Genomic DNA, 15,683 nt, shown 5'->3' with positions numbered 1-15,683 from the left:
ACTATACAACCTTTCTCCTCTGAAGTGGGGTCATGCTCTTGTCTTTCTCCACAGTGGCCATGGAGAGTTCAGACAGAATTCCGTTGGAGATCATGGATCTGTGTAGATCACCCTTTCTACACAGTAGATCCTAACTGCTCTGAAAGCCCCCCAAGGCACACTGCAATCACATCCCCAAGCTTGGGTTGGAGCAGTGTCCTCCCGGCTGCTGGGCTGCTAAAAGGTGGCAGTGGGACAGCCAAGGGACACCAGCGCTAAAGACAACCTTGCTTGGAGCAGTGGCTGCTCTTGCTTTTGTGTTGTGTTTTTTTTAATAAACTACTGTTCATGAGACATTCTAACAGTAATGGCCTCGATTCAGGAGATCTTTAAAAACAGTGGTAAAACACACACGAGTGTGCGACGTCACCATATAGAGAAGGTGGGACACTTGCTTGGGCAGCACCCTGTTTGGGTAGTGATGAGCTCAAGCATACGTTGAAGTACTTCTCTGGATGATATCCCATAGATACATGCCCTTTTGCAGAGCTTTCAATGCCACAGTATGGTGCATTTTCCCTCAATTTCCTTGTGTTTGAGAGCCTTCAGTCCCTTCTTTAGAAGACCCCAACTTTGCTCAGAAATGCAGTGTTCCATCAGCAAGGTCTGTCTGGGCATCCCAGGGATGAGTATGCCCAGGAACATAAGTTGGTGCTTATTCAGAATATCCATTATTGTGTTCTTCTTCAAATCTGGTGCCACAAACAATTGAGAGAGCATGCAGGGATTAATACATGCATTGCACACAGCTGTATGTGATGATTTGCATATGCTTGCACTGTGGTCGCAATACTCTGAAAGCCCCCGAAGTGCTCTGTATTGCCCTGGTTTATAACAGAATTGGATGCAGTTTAGACACGGAGAATGCATGCTGAAAGCAGGAAACACACGTGCAGGGTGGGTAAAGGGGATTACAATACACAAGAGTTGAACAGAACAGCCTTGGTTTCAGAGCATCGTGCTAGCATAAACAAAGCAGTGCTCAGCCCACAGCTGTATCAGTGACCATATGTATTCTGCTCACTCAAAACTGCAAATACCCTTCTGGGCTTTGCTGTTGTTTGCTGACCTTCACCCCGCAGCACTAACCCCGTCTGTACAAACTGAGTTGCTCACTGGGCTGCAAAAAGTCCTCAGAAGGATGCAAAGTTATTTGCTGTAAGCGACAGAACAAGATGCACGGGCCCCATTCTCAGCTTGCCTTGGAGTTCTTACGTCTTAAGTGAGTTACAAGGCAGGAGAACAAATGCGCAACGGCATTTCTTAAGCCAATGTACGGTTTCTGTGCAGTATTCCCTTCAGATTTCTCCCACTAACATTTGGCTCTGAGGTTGCCAGCCTTACGAGCCCCCCAGCCGTGGCCAGCTGCCGAATTTCACCGGTGCCCAGCCTCTCATTCCCAGCAGCGAAGGGCACAGACCCGCCCGGGGCTCTGCAATCCGTGAGGTCCCGTCGGGCTGCAGCCCGCTGTCCCCTCAGTGTGCGGGATTGCCTCCGCGATGAATCGCGGCGATGTTATGCGGGGCTGGGACGGGTGATGCCGAGCGGGTGTTGCGGAAGCCCGCGGAGCTCCTAAGCTCCTGCCTCTACGGGCGGTCGTGAAACCCTCTCGCCTTGAGTGGGCTGTTAAAAACAACAACAAATATCAATCGGAATGAAGCAGGGGACCAGTGAGACACCGAGAAGCACCAGCGGAATCGGATGGCAGATCGACGGACGGTCGCTTTTTCTTTAAAATACATAAGTATTTTAAATAAAAAATAAAATAGCAATAACAAACCCACAGCGCGCAGCCCGAGAACCTGCAGGCACCGGCCGGACTATCGGGGCAGAACCTCCTGTAAGAAACGCAGCCCCGGCCCCGACGCACCGCTCCTCCCGCCCCACTGCAGCCTGGGGCAGCCCCCGGCGGCTCCGCACGGTGCCGGGAAGCGGCGAGGAAGCGGCAGGGCAGCTCCCGGGGCGGGGGCGAAGGTGCCCGCAGCGCCCGGAGCGCAGGGAGCGGCGAAGCTTTGCCCCGTGGTTACGCTGCTAGAGGAATCATTGAATATTAGTCTGAACGATGGCAACGGTTAATCCGTTCCTCTCCGCGGGAACAGCACCGCGCCGCTCCGTGCTGCCTTGCGTGGAACCTTGCGCTGGGGTTCCGTATTGCTCGGTACCTCCAGGGGGAGCTGCAGCACCGCGGGCCGCCGCCGGGCGCGGAGCTCAGGGCGGCCCCCGCAAACCGCGCTGCCGTCGGGGCCGGTCCCGAGCTTCGGACGGGGGAAGGCGCGGGGCGGGAGGGGCCGCCCGGGTGGGCGCGGGGCGGCGAGGCGGAGGTTGCTGGCATCCTCGACGTTCGACTCTCCTGGGCGCCTGCGGACGCAACCAGACCCCGGTGGAGCGGCTCCGACGGTGCCTCTCCACTGCCGGGAGCCGCGGGTCCCCTCGAGCTCCGGTGGCTGGGAGGTGCCCGGCCCCGCACCTGCAGCCCGCAGCCGCCGCGTCCCGGGCCGGAGCTGTCCGGAGCCGGAGAACTCTCGGGGCGGCGTGTGACCCCGCACTCGGTGCTTGCCCCGGGCCGGCAGCGGCCCGACGAGATGCGGCCCGGGAGGTCTCTCTGAGCCGCCTCGTTCTCCTCTGCTATTCCGTTTGTTTTGAGGCTTTTTCGTTCTTGGAGGTTCGGTTTGGTTGGTTTGGTTCGCTTAGGTTCGTTGTGTGTTTTGTGCTTTTTCCCAACTAGCGTGGCTCATTTTAACTCGCTGTAAACACGCTGTAAATTGCTGAAAACGCGAAGTCCCCACACCGCAGCGGCCCTAAAGAGCCGCGGGAAGGGATCCAAGAGACCTGCGGACCCCGCGACAGTGTCAGTGTCAGTGACAGAGGCTCCGGTTCGACCGCCCCGCATAGCAAGCGACGGGGATGGTTCCTTCTCCCCAAGCCCCGGCCCGGAGCGTCGCCACTCTGCCCACAGCACGAAGCGCTATCACTACGGGGCGGCGGGGCAGCAGCTGCGCGTTTTCGCGGTGGTTCTGTAGGAATGGGAACGAATCCCGGCCCGAGCGGCCGTCACGCCGCGGGGACTCTTCCAAAGTCGCCGCCGCCGGCTTCGTTCCCCCGTCTGTTTCCCGTTTTTGCGTGAAATAAGAAAAAGTTCCCAGCGAGGCCGTCGCGGCTGTCCCCTTCACTTCGGCGCGCTAAACACACGCACCGCACCTGGAGACGTTCTCGGAGCTGTTCGCCTACACCATTCCTCCGTACAGCTTTCCATACCCCTCAGAGTCTCTCTCCGTTCTCCTCCCACGACACATCACGAATCCCCCCCGTTGGGGACCGAAGCAGCGCACAGACCAAGATAACGTTATTGCTAAAAACTCGGCCGAAATCCGCGCACCGCCGCTTTCGGGGACAACGAACGCCACGCTCCTCGGCCCGGAACGCGCGGGGCGGAGGGGAGGCCCCGTTCAACGGCGAATTCCCCGCAGTGACCCCGACTCCCGCAGCCCTCCGCCCGCCCGGGTGCGGGCTGGATGCGGGGCACGGCGCGGCCCGGTACCTCCGCGCCGAACGCGTCTTTCGGCTGCTGAATGCCGGTTAAAAAGCGAAGCTGGGACTGGAAGGGGCGGCCGTGGGTGACCCCGATGTGCGGGCCGCGGGCCCTCGGGAGGGAGCGTTACCTGCGGGCGCGCCTGCTCCCGGGGATCCACGCTCGGGTCTTTGGGGGCTTTTCTCCTCCGCCGCGGTGCCCGCTCCGGGCTGCGAGGGGCACGGCGGGGGCGGGTTGGGGGTCCGCGCCACGGGGCACGGCGAGGGGAGAGGGGCGGCGGGGAGCGGCGGAGGCCGCGGGGGGGGGGGAAATGTCACCTCAGGTAACGCGGGGGGGAGGGGGGGAAGAGCTGCCCCTTCAAAGCCCAGTTGCTACCCAAACACAAGTAAACAGCGAGGCCGGCGCGGCGGGGCGGGCCGGGGGCGGGCCGTCGGGGCGCGCCGCGGGGTGGGCCTGCGGCGGGCGGGCGGGGACAGCTCTCCCCGCCACTCAGCGCTGTAAATGTGATGGACCGGGCAGGGGGCGGCTCAGAGCGCGCCGAGCCTCGCCGGGCTCGAAGGCAGCAGCGGGCTGCGGGCGGGAGGCGGCCGTCAGCGCCCGGCGCCCCGGGAGCGCCGCGGCCACAGCCCCCCCCGTTCTGCCCTGCCCTGCCCGGCCCGGCCCTGCCCGGCCCTCCCCGCCATGCCCCGGGCCCGCCGAGCCGCCCCGCTGTGGATCTAATGTCCCCGTGAAGGTGCCGGAGGCCCGGCAGGAGCTGCCCGCTGCGGTACGTGAGCGCTGCCCGTCGGCGCGGGGTCGCTTTCAGTTCGCGGCTCAGCGCGGAGTCCCCTCCTTCCGTCCCCGGGTCCCGGAGAACCCGAGGAGGGCTTTGCCCGTGAGTTTTCCACGGGGCGGGACGGGGCCCCGCTCCGCGCTGAGCCCGGCGGTGGAGGGCCGCGATCTGGGCGTGGAGGCGGGGAGCGGGATCCGGGCCTGAAGGGATCCGGTCGGAAAGGCCGTGCGGGCAGGTGGGGAGCGGGCGTGGGGCGGCGGGATTCGGCCGGTGCGCGCTGTGCGGGAAAGGGAAAAGGAAGTGCCAAGGTTTAAGGAACATCCGTTTGGGGTTGGCTTTTCCCCCCTCGCCTCGTTGAAAGTAACCTCAAAATCCCGTTTGCGGGCCGTTTCGATCGGGTTTAATAAAGGTCCCTCCGAGGATGAAGAGTGGCGTGTGTACCGTGGCCAGGCGACGGGTGCGGATCGAAAAGTTTGGGCGTTACAATGGGAATGGAGCTGGAAGTGTTGCGGACGGGCGATGGGCTCCGACCCTCGGCACCCAACGCGCGGGGCCGAGGGGCACCGGGCCGGACCCCCCGCAGCGCTGTGCCCGAGCCGGGTCCCGGCCCAGGAGCGCTGCCCCTGAGATTTCGCTTCGGCCCTGGGGGCCGCCTCAACCGGGGAGGGATTTTCCCCGCTCCGCGTTGAGTTGTGCGGCAGATAGAGAATAGGAGCCAAAGCTGCGATATCTCTAAAAGACATCTTAAAAAAGACATCCTTAAAAATGAGTTCAGTTTATAAGAACTCTTCCAAAAAAAAAAAAAAAAAAAAAAAAAAAGAAAAGAAAAAAGAAAAAGAAAAAGAAAAAGAAAAACGGAGCGGCTCTAAAGAGCGGCCGTGCCGATACCACAGCCCGCGATCCCGATACGGGAGCGAGCGATACGGGAGCCGGGCGGCAGCGTCGAACCGCGACCCGAAGGGAACGAAAACGGAGCGGGGAGCGGAGCGCTCGGGGCCGAGCGGGGCCGGCGGGGGCAGTCAGGACAGAGAAAGGACAGGGAAGTGACAGAGCGGCGACTGAGAGACATCGCTCTCCCGGCCGTGCGTGCGCGGGGTCGGGCTGCGCGCTGGGAGCGCTTCCTGTATGCGCTGCTGAGTCTGAGGGCTGGTTTTGTGGTTTTTAATTTTGCTTTTATTCTTTATAATTGTTTTTTTGTAAATATTTGAAAATAATTACTTTAATAATTTTTTTAATAATGATTTTTATAACGATTTTTTACATTTTCTTTTCGGAAGCCACGCGTTGCCCTCTGCCCGGCTCCCAGGAGGAGCCCTCGGCCCCGTCGCGCACAGGCCCCGTCGCTGCTTTCCGCTCCCCGTCTCGGGGCTGCCGCCGCGGACAGGAGCCCCTCCGTACGCACGGCCCCGGACCCCGCTGGGGCCGCCCGAGGGCTGAGCCCGCTGCCCGCCGCGGGGCTGCTGGGAGGCCTCGGGCCGGGCTGTGTGGGGCGGCCGCGGCCATCTGGAAGGGATCTGAGCGCAAAGTGGATTTATTTAGGACCCGCGGGCGGGAGGTGGGGGGGGCGAGGGGGAAGGGCGGGGGTGGGAGGTGTGCGTGCGTGTGGGGCAGGAACTGTTTTTCTCCCCCTCGATTATCTTGACAAATGACCCGGTGCCGAGGGAAGAAAAATAAGCACCGCGCGGGGAGCAGCGCCCGCCGCCCCCCGCCCCGCGCCTGGGTCGTCGGCCCTGGGGCTGCGGCGGGGCCGGGGCTGCGCGGAGCGGGGCAGCGCGCTGCGGCCGCGGGGAGCGGAGCTGCCCCGTCCGCGCGTCGCGCGATCCGCGCGCACTTCTGCTCGCACCTGAAGGGTTTCTTTCTTTTCAAATTGTTTTGCCCGAAGATTTTAGGATTTAAAAGGAAAAAAAAAAAAAAGGGGGGGGTTATTTTTATTTTGTCGGGAGGGGGGGGGGCGTCTCTAGGGGCGACCTTTTCGTTTTTCTCTCTTTCCCTCCTGCTTTCGTTTCGCGCTGCCCGCGCGCTGACTCTGTCCCGCTCTCTGCTCTCCCTCAGGACCTCGCCCCGCGCCGACGGCCCCGCGGAGCCCCGCCACGATGGGCAGCAAGGCGCTGCCGGCGCCCATCCCGCTGCACCCGTCCCTGCAGCTCACCAACTACTCCTTCCTCCAGGCCGTCAACACCTTCCCCGCGGCCGTGGACCAGCTGCAGGGGCTGTACGGGCTGAGCGCCGTGCAAACCATGCACATGAACCACTGGACGTTGGGCTACCCCGGCGTGCACGAGATCGCCCGCTCCGCCCTCACGGAGATGGCGGCCGCGCAGGGCCTGGTGGACTCGCGCTTCCCCTTCCCCGCGCTGCCCTTCGCCGCGCACCTCTTCCACCCCAAGCAGGGCGCCGCGGCCCACGTCCTCCCGGCGCTGCACAAGGAGCGGCCCCGCTTCGACTTCGCCAACCTGGCGGCGGCCGCCACGCAGGAGGACCCCCCGAAGGCAGGGGAGCTGGGCAAGCTGGGCCCCGGACTGCCGTCGCCCCTCTCGGGGCTCAGCAAGCTGTCCCCGGACAGGAAGCCGTCGCGGGGCCGCCTGCCCTCCAAGACGAAAAAGGAGTTCATCTGCAAGTTCTGCGGCCGCCACTTCACCAAGTCCTACAACCTGCTCATCCACGAGCGGACCCACACGGACGAGCGGCCCTACACCTGCGACATCTGCCACAAAGCGTTCCGGCGGCAGGACCACCTGCGGGACCACCGGTGGGTGGGAGGGCGGGCGGGCGGGGGGCGGAGGGGGCGGCTGCGCTCGGAGCCCCGCGGGGCGGGCGGCGGGAGCCTCCGCTCCGCTCAGAGCTGGGCGGGCGGGAACCCCGCTTCTCCTCGGAGCCCCGCGGCCCCGGGGAGGGTCGGTCGGGAGCCCCGGTCCTCCTCAGAGCCCCGAGGCGGATCGTGCGGGAGCCCCGCGGGCAGCAGGAGGGGCTGCCGCCGGCCTCGCGGCTCAGCGCGGCCCCGGGTGGGGAAGCGGGGCGGCGTGCCGGGTGCCGCGGGTGCCGCACGTCGGGCGGGAGAGAAGCGTCGGGGAGCACGGCCCGGCGCTCAGCCCGCGCTTGCCTTGCAGGTACATCCATTCCAAAGAGAAACCCTTCAAGTGCCAGGAGTGCGGGAAGGGCTTCTGCCAGTCCAGGACCCTGGCGGTCCACAAAACGCTGCACATGCAGGTGAGCCCCGCGCCGCCCGCCCTGCTCCGCGCGGCGCCTCCGGCCCGGCGCTGCCTCGGGGACGGGGAAGGGGCTCTGCGAGAGCCGGGCGGGAGGGGGACGGAGCCGCGCTTCGGGCGCTCTCCGCGCCGCGGCGTCGGGGCGGGTTTCGTTGTCGGGAGCGCGGCGCGGCGCGGGGCCGGGATCCATTCCCGACGCTTCAGCCGTGCGTTGTGGGATAGCGAGAAGCGCAGTGCTGCGCGAAGTCAGGTAGTTTGTAAAGGATTAATCCTTTGCTTGCTTCAAATCTGAACAGGAATCTCCACACAAATGCCCCACATGTGGAAGAACCTTTAATCAGAGAAGTAACCTGAAAACTCACCTTCTTACCCATACAGACATCAAGCCCTACAACTGTGAGCGGTGCGGCAAAGTGTTCAGGCGAAACTGTGATCTACGGCGGCACAGCCTGACGCACACCCCGCGGCAGGACTTCTGAGCGGCGCGGAGCCGCAGCTGAGCGCTGCGTTGCGGAGCCGCGGCCGTGCGCGGGGCCCCGGGGCGGCTCGTTGGCACCGCGCGTCCGCCAAAGCCGCCCCGACGTGGGGTTGGGGGGGCTGCAGGATCGGGCCCCTCTCGGCCGCCCTGCTCCTGTAGATATCGCGGCTCATTTTAGAGCTCTGTACAGAACTTGGTTTTAGTTTGTTCGTTTCGTTTCGTATCGTCGTGTCCGATGCACATTGATAACGGATCTGGGAGGTGAAGTATCTCTTAAAAATGTATTTCCAAATAAATCCCCCCCATTCCCTTTATTTTTTTTCCTTTTATTTTTATTTTTATTTTTATTTTTAATTTCTTCCCCAAATACCTCCTGCCTGGTTGTATTATTCTCGGAGCATTTGGGCTTTTTTTTTCCCCGCTGTGTCGATGCAATGGCGAAGCATATTGAATAAATTTCCCTGTCGGGTCATTGTACTGTCACAACAATTTTGGTGATCGCTTTTGTTTGGCTGTTTCGCTGTTGCTTTTGTGTTATCTATTGTTAAGTAAAATGAAAGTGCCGGATTTCAGAGTTTATAGCTCTATTACTTAATACTACGAATGTCTAAATATTAACTTCTGTACTTTTATTATTTTCCCGGACGAAATACTTTTATTTTTTTCTAAAAAAGAAGAGAAAGAAAGAAATCTTCGCAAATAAACAGATCTGAGGAAATAACGCATAAAGCCGTTCTTACACCAAAGCGGCTTATTAGTAACTTATTTGCGATCAGCCCACTATTGTAAAAGTCATCCCGTCGTGGCGATTGCAGGAGACGGTCCCCTGCCATTAGACTTTGGCCACGGGCAATTCACCCGCGCAGACAGGGACTTTATCCCGCAGAAGACGATTCACTGCGGGCCGCCCGCGAGCAAACAGAGCGGCGTGAACGCCGGCCCCCGCCCAGGGCTCGGCCCGCACGGCCCGGCGGACTGAGGGCCCGCGGAGCCCGGCACAGGGCCTGCAGCTTCCCGGGGACCCTCGCACCCTGCGGGAGCGTCCGCTGCATCCCCCTCCGCCCCGGCGGTGTGACCTCCCGCTCCCTCCTTCCCCCGGGGGCGGTGACCTTACTGTGTCCGCCGGAGCTCAGAGTTCCAGGCGCTGTTCTTTCCCAGGCTGAGGACACCTGTCCTGCCCTACTCCTCGCCCAGACTCTGATCCGGGTGAGGACAACCAGGAGAAACCGCCTCCGGTGAGCTGTGACCCAGGGCAGGATATCGTTCCTGCAAGGGCTCCACTCCCAAGCTCCGCCGTGTCAGGGATCCACAGCGGGCTCCCTGCTGGGGACAGGTGCCCTGGACACAAAGCAGACGGATGCCCTTGGGGTGTCCTTCTCCCTATCCCTCCCAGGTCCTGCAGCAGAGAACCCTGTGAACGGAGTCAAACCCATCAGCACTTGGGCTGCAATTGGGCCACTGGGGCTGTAAATGTTGCGTTGTCTCTGTCTGCCACCCCACAGATGGCCCCACGCCCCATGTTCAGACCCACTCTGCCCCAACTGGGGGCAGTCAGGTTAGCTCCCATCCAGATGCAGCTCTATGCTCAGCCGAATGTCCTGTGGTGGGCACGGGCTGGCTCTGCATCTGCTCCTGTCCAACAAGATGGGGAGGGAAAAAATAGTCCCTGCAAGCCAGAAATACTACCTTGCTGGCTGGAGGACAGCAGCCCTTGTTAAAGTGAATTTAAAGGCCATCTGCTCCCTTCCTCTTCACACCCCAGATTTGGGGTATTGCTGGGCCATTGCACCCCTGAAACACTCAATGCTGACGGCCTTTGCCCCCCATCCTCCCAGCACCCTAGTCCTCCCAGAGCTCCGTGGGGCATCCCTTGCCCCTGCTCTGCAGGCATCTCCCCAGTAGCACAGCTCTTTCCATTGGACTGATTTTTCTATTCCCAGTGCATTCCCACTCTCCAGTAGGTTACTTCCTCCGAGTTGCTGTTCCCTCATTGTTCTCTGAGTTCCTGTCCCCAGGCCTCTTGCATCCCCAGCTCTCAGCCCCGAGCACACAGTGGGGCTGGGATCACTGCTTGCAGAAGCACACTGTCAGGGTGCGTGTGGGCTCACACTGCTCCCGGGCCAGGCTCTGTGTCCAGTTTGTTTGAAAAGAACTTAATCAGCTGAACGATATCAAAGGACTACATTAAAATGATTGCATATATCTAAGGTTCTATTTAATTGTTTGGGGTCTCTCTTCTAGCAGTCTCTCCCCAGAGCAGATGCAGGCTGTACGTTTATCTCCTCAGGATTACGAAGTTCAGCGGGCAGAACAAAGACCGAAGGGCTGAGCAGGGGCAGCGACAGCGATCTCCAGCAGCCAGTCCCTGGGCTGTGTTTTATACTGAAACCAGTAGCAATGATCTTAAAACATCAGAGGATGATTTAGGGTTTCTCCTTTAACATCCATATATTTTCCTATGGTACTGACATGCCTCATTCACTTTTAAAAGATTATCTCTTGTTGGGAAATTTCAAAGACAGCTGTAAAAGGTAGTTACAATGTATATATGGTTCATTGTTTTTAGAGCTGTTGGGAAGAGAAACAGGTTCTGTACAGCTATCTCTGGGGCAGGGCTGGTTTTCCTACAGCCATAAAGTGCCATCCTGCATTTCCCAATGCAAACACTAACTGCAATAACAACCCTGTTACTGCAGTGTAGTTCTGGAGCTCTGTTCCAGCACACTGCCACTTCTCCCCAAGCACCTGCCCCTCTCCTCTACCTGTCCCTCTGCCTCTCATTGTCCCTTTACTTCCTCTTCTTTTTGCCCCTGTTCTGGCACTGCTTGCTTTGCTCCTTTGGCCATGTTATGGACAGCAGGCAGCTGTGCTGGGCAGCAAACAGGAGGGGAGAGAACACAGCAGGTAATAAGATACTGCGGCCATAAGCTCTGTTTTGGAGGAAATATCAAACAAAAAAATTATAGTCCTTGGAGTTACATCTGCTAGAAGAGCTCTCTGCACATTAGATGCTGGGATGAGTGCTGTTGCAGCTGACGGCAGAGTGGCTCCATTCAGCAATGGGTGCAGATTCTTTTCTGCATGGGCTTCTCCCACACAGCACCCATTGCCCACATGACTCCACACCAACTCTCCTATGGCAGCATAGCCTCTGCTGGCAGCACATCTACTGTGTCTGTCCCACCTCAGCAATACAGAGTCACACAGAAGCCTAGAACGGCTGAGGCTGGCAGGGCTCTCAGGGTCCACTTGGCCCAGCCCCCGCTCCACCTGGGATATTTGGATAGTCTGGAGCGGGGGAACCAGGCCCACATCCAGGCAATGTTTGGATATCTCCAGGGAAGAGATCCCACAACCAAACACTGCCCAGATCTAAATGGGAACAACTTAGTAGTGCCACATGCACAGCACTATTTGAATGAGTTCACCTCCTGTGAGAAGATCATGTCCCAATTTGCAATTCATCGAACTCCCTTCCATCCCCTTCCATTTGTGAACCCACCCTTTCCAGCCTTGTTGCCTCCTTCAGCTCCAAGCTCCCACAAGTTCCCCTCCTTTCTCTTGCACACATCTCTCAGTCCTCCTCTTTCCTGCTTTCCCCAGTGGATGCCACATCCCAGTGGAGTGAGTGTGCGTGAGTGCAGGTACCTCAGGCAAACCCAGGCCACTACAGTGATACCAGCTCTGGCACAAAGCCATCAGCACGGTCCCGCGATCCTGCAGGTCAAGAAGAGAGAGGCTTTGAGGTGAAGAAGAAACACTGAGTGCGAGCCTGCAGTGTTGGGTTGGAGTCAGGCAGCCAGGCTTCACTGGTGGGGCAGAAGTCCCAGCAGTTCTGTGCTCATAGTTTTACAGCCACATGCACGTTTTCATGTGTAGAAGGGTGACTTCTTTTGCCAGCTATGTTTCACAATGTTCAGGCTAATGTAGCTTTTATATTAATACCATGCTATGTTTCCAGCTTACAGTGCCTTCTCACAGCATCTCTTTTCCTCTCTGCTTACAGGAGCTGTTACAGCTTCCTTTCCTATTTATAAAAGTATAATCAAGACAAACAAGAGGTATCTATTAAGCCAAACAGCTATTTTGTTGAAGTTACTAAATACTTAGACCAAAAAACATTTGTTTATATATAAGGGGATGGCAACTGCATAAATCATGCATTTTAATCTCAATTTTAAAAAATCCAGTGCAGCTGTTTATTCATGAAACTTTGCAGAAAAGCTTTAAGACTGTGGAACAAGACATTCAAAAACCTTTATTCCAAGAGAATTAAAAAAATGAGAGGTGTAGGCTTCCCTCTTCCTCCCCAGGATGCTGAGCACCACTAGCAGGGTGCAGTATGCAGGCAAGTGGGATTTTCCGATGAGCAGAGCATGGCCTGAAGGTCCCAGCACAGTGGCCTCACACCTCCATCCCCATGTGGCTAAATGGGGTCGTGCACAGCTGCCTGTCCTGGTGAAAGCACAGTGCTGTCGGTGGAATGCTGCTTCTCCTTTTGTCAGCACAGGGATGAAACCAAGTATAGATGGACTTGAGTCAGCAAGGAAGGCACTGGGCAGTGCCCTGGCCATGCAGGAGCATCCAAGCCAGTTTCCAGGCCTTGGTGGCCCATCTGTCACTGCCGTGCTCTGGGTGCGACTGGGCAACAGGATGGTTTCTTTTTCCCTGAAATTCTCCTTGGATCCAGAGAGTGGCTCCATCGCCTCACAGGGCTGCAGGCTGATCTGGGAGAAGGCTTCAAACCCCACTCCTTGTGCTTCCCCTCTGTACAGAAGTGCCCTGGCCTTGTGGCTTTTAGAAGGAGCCAAGTCACCTTGCACAGAGCAGAGGGATCCAGCGCTCTGCACTCTGCCTCACCCTCCATAGTGCCCCAGCTCCTGCTCTTTGGCATTTTGTTGCACCACAGCTCTCTTGTGAGGGCTGTCCTACATGTTAGGGCATTCTGGAGACCTTCATCAGAAGAAGGAGGCTGATTGATTGATTGATCGATTGTCTATTTTTCAAGCTCAAGAGGAAGTAAGATCTTTTTCCCCCCCCCTTTTTCCTCCGAGGTTATTTACGAGGCATTGTCTCTGACACCGCCAGCTGACATCCTTTGGCGTCACCACCTGTGAAGATGCCTCGAGGTGTGTCAGTCGCACTTCATGTCAGCGTGCCTAGATGCACCTCCTTGGCTGCGATTGAAAGGTACAGTTTCTAAATCTCCCAGTGACCCATTTTGCATGGATCACTGGTGTGCTAGAATGTAGCTGTTCCTTCCCATCGTGTTAATGCAAGTTCACCCGTGTTCAAAGCAGGCACGTGCCATGCTGCACACATGGGGAGAGCTCGTGCTCGAATCTCTGTGCAAAACCAGCACGGTCGCTCCAGGTTTGGTAATCTCAGCACAAGTTATGTGTGTTCAGAGCTTTTTATTTAACCCTTGTAAATGCTTTGATTTGATAAACAGAGACAGACAACTGGCTTATGTTAATGTGGAACTCGACGGAGGTTCAGCAACCAGCAAGCAGAGCGAGTGCTCCCAGAGCAGTGGGACCCCTCCTGCTGCGGGATGGCGTGTGTGGCAATGCCCAGCGCCCAGCTGTGAGTGGGGACAGGGCTGCATCACCTGCACACTCAGCACCGCCTCAGCCACAGGCTGCTGCTGCCTGCCCCTGCAGCCAGGCCTGGGACTGCGACAATGAGCACTCCCAGCACAACCCCGAGGCACTGTGCTGTGCAGGCCTGTCTGCCTCTATGCCAGGCCAGCGAGAAGGGCATCAGGAAGACAAAGTCTCAGGGGCATTTCTAGAAGGCCCTGAAGCTCGGCTGTGATGGCAGATGGGATTCAGAGGCTGATCTTCGGCTTCGGGGCCTGCTCAGGCTGCCCATGGGGCAATGTGAGACGGCTTAACTGCAGGCTGCCCCTGGTTTTCAGCTTGATTTCAAAACCACCTGGCTGGGGTACAAGGTAAACAGCACTGGATCCAGGCCAGGAGCTGGTTCTGCTGGGCTGAATCATGCCACTGTGCAAGCGCTTGGTGTCTCTGCCTCTTGCTTTCAGGCTGCGGCCTCCTGCTCCCACTGTGCTGTCAAAGTGGTGGCAGCTGAGAGATCTGGTCCTGTGCTGAACAGCCAGGGTATGGACTGCCACACAGCAACCCCAGGGAAGCCAGAAAGCTTCCAAGGAGATTTTAGTGACAAATATGGCAAAATGAATATGTGTGGATGAGTCAGAACCTTTCCATATTCTTTCACCGTGTGCCCATTATCCCCTAATTCTCTTTTACAGAGAAGTGGGTCTTGAAATTAATGCTGTGGAAAGAGGCATGTGGCAGCTCATCCCATCACGTCATGCTCTTTCTAAGCTACAACCATGTCTTTGTCACGCTTTTTGTTTTTTAACTGCCATTTTAAAAATGAAAAACTTTCTAACTGAACAGCTCTTCAATGGTTCAGCTATGGTCAACTCCAGTGTTTCCAAGCCTCATTCATCTAGTTAAATAAAAGCAAACAAACAAACAAACAAACTCCAGACACACAACATTTTAAATGGAAAATTGCACAGCACTGCAGTCGCATGTTCCTGTTCTTTCATGGGGCACAATGGGCTCATTTCCCTGAAATCAAACAATAAATGACAAATGAGTTGCAATTATGATACAGAAGCTTGAGCTGTAGCGGAAGACCTTGCTGCGTTTGTCAAAGTGTGGTTCTTGAGATGCAACATTTGCTTGTTTTACTTAAAGAGAGTTTTCTAACTGGGAAGCAAGGATACGGGCACACAAACAAGTTACTGCAGGGAAAACTGGGAGTGTGAAAGTTCAGCAGCTCAGCTACTGCCAAGAAACTTCTCTCACGTATTCTTTAACCCCCTCATAAATACAAACTAGCTTCCCCTATCCCACCCAAAGGATGAGATGACTAGCTTTCTCTAGCAGGCCCTGCTAGGTATGAGAAAGTGTTTGGGAACTCAGGGTCCAAGAGCAGCCCAACCGTGGACAGATGCTACCTTGCCTTGCAGTAGGCTGTTGGCTGCTCCATGCTCTGAGGCACAACCAGTCAACTTCCCCCAAAGTCCCACAGCGATGTCCCGATTCAGGTGAGAGAGCAGCGGGTGCTTCCTGGCTCCCCGGCCTTTGCCCCGCAGCCACTTGTGCACAGCAACCCGGTCTGACTGAAATTCTTCAGGTTTCAGCAACAGGAAATTGCAGATGAGAGAAAGCGCTGTAAAGTGCAGTTATACGGTTTCAGTCGCAAGCTGTGAAAAGTAGCAGCTCCCCAAGCTATCAACCTTAACACTGCTGTTAATACTATATTTTTCTAATAGCATCAAGATCGATGGAGGATCAGGGCCTTGTTGTAGTAGACGTCCTACCAACAACTCTCCAAAAACTCTCATCCTACCTCAGCGCAGTTTGCAGCCAAGCATCCTAGCAAGTCCCCAAGCATGATGCAGTGCAACTTGTAATAAAGGGGGGGTGAGAAAAATTTATTTTAAAACCTGCCTCCCAGGGGCATTCTCTGCCAGGCAGCAGCTGAAGTGCCCTGGAATGCTCCTCACTGGCACTGATAGATGTAGTCAGTGGCCATAGGAGGAGAAATTGGTTTTTGGCTAGTGCGTTATGCTTTTGGAGAGCCCCAGAGAAGGAGCTCCTTCTCATAGATGTGTGATTG

At 57.4% G+C, this 15,683-nt stretch overlaps 2 protein-coding genes across 3 annotated transcripts in view; one reads left to right on the top strand and one right to left on the bottom strand.

Moving 5' to 3' along the window:
* STK3 (serine/threonine kinase 3) overlaps positions 1–2,929 on the bottom strand; it is a gene marked incomplete at both ends in the record, with an annotated part of 147,876 nt that extends 144,947 nt beyond the window's left edge. Inside the window, 4 exon segments of the mRNA XM_079533394.1 lie at positions 1,460–1,662; positions 1,824–2,070; positions 2,202–2,694; positions 2,781–2,929. Of these exon segments, the coding sequence (XP_079389520.1) occupies positions 1,460–1,662; positions 1,824–2,070; positions 2,202–2,694; positions 2,781–2,929 (1,092 nt within the window).
* A 3,504-nt stretch (positions 2,930–6,433) lies between these two features.
* OSR2 (odd-skipped related transciption factor 2) lies at positions 6,434–8,025 on the top strand (the record flags this gene model as incomplete). 2 transcript variants are annotated; one of them, XM_079533322.1, is made up of 3 exons in its annotated part: positions 6,434–7,089; positions 7,448–7,547; positions 7,843–8,025. In XM_079533322.1, the coding sequence occupies 3 exons, from the start codon at positions 6,434–6,436 to the stop codon at positions 8,023–8,025; spliced, it is 939 nt and encodes a 312-aa protein (XP_079389448.1). The 2 variants fall into 2 exon arrangements, with proteins under 2 accessions (XP_079389448.1, XP_079389449.1); XM_079533323.1 differs by having other exon boundaries at positions 7,925–7,999.
* Positions 8,026–15,683: the final 7,658 nt, after the last annotated feature.

Source organism: Tetrao urogallus, assembly GCF_951394365.1.
Source record: "Tetrao urogallus genome assembly, chromosome: 3".
In the NCBI taxonomy this organism is placed as follows: domain Eukaryota; kingdom Metazoa; phylum Chordata; class Aves; order Galliformes; family Phasianidae; genus Tetrao; species Tetrao urogallus.
The sequence above is the reverse complement of the archived record's forward strand: the minus strand, read 5'-3'. Positions and strand labels throughout refer to the sequence as shown.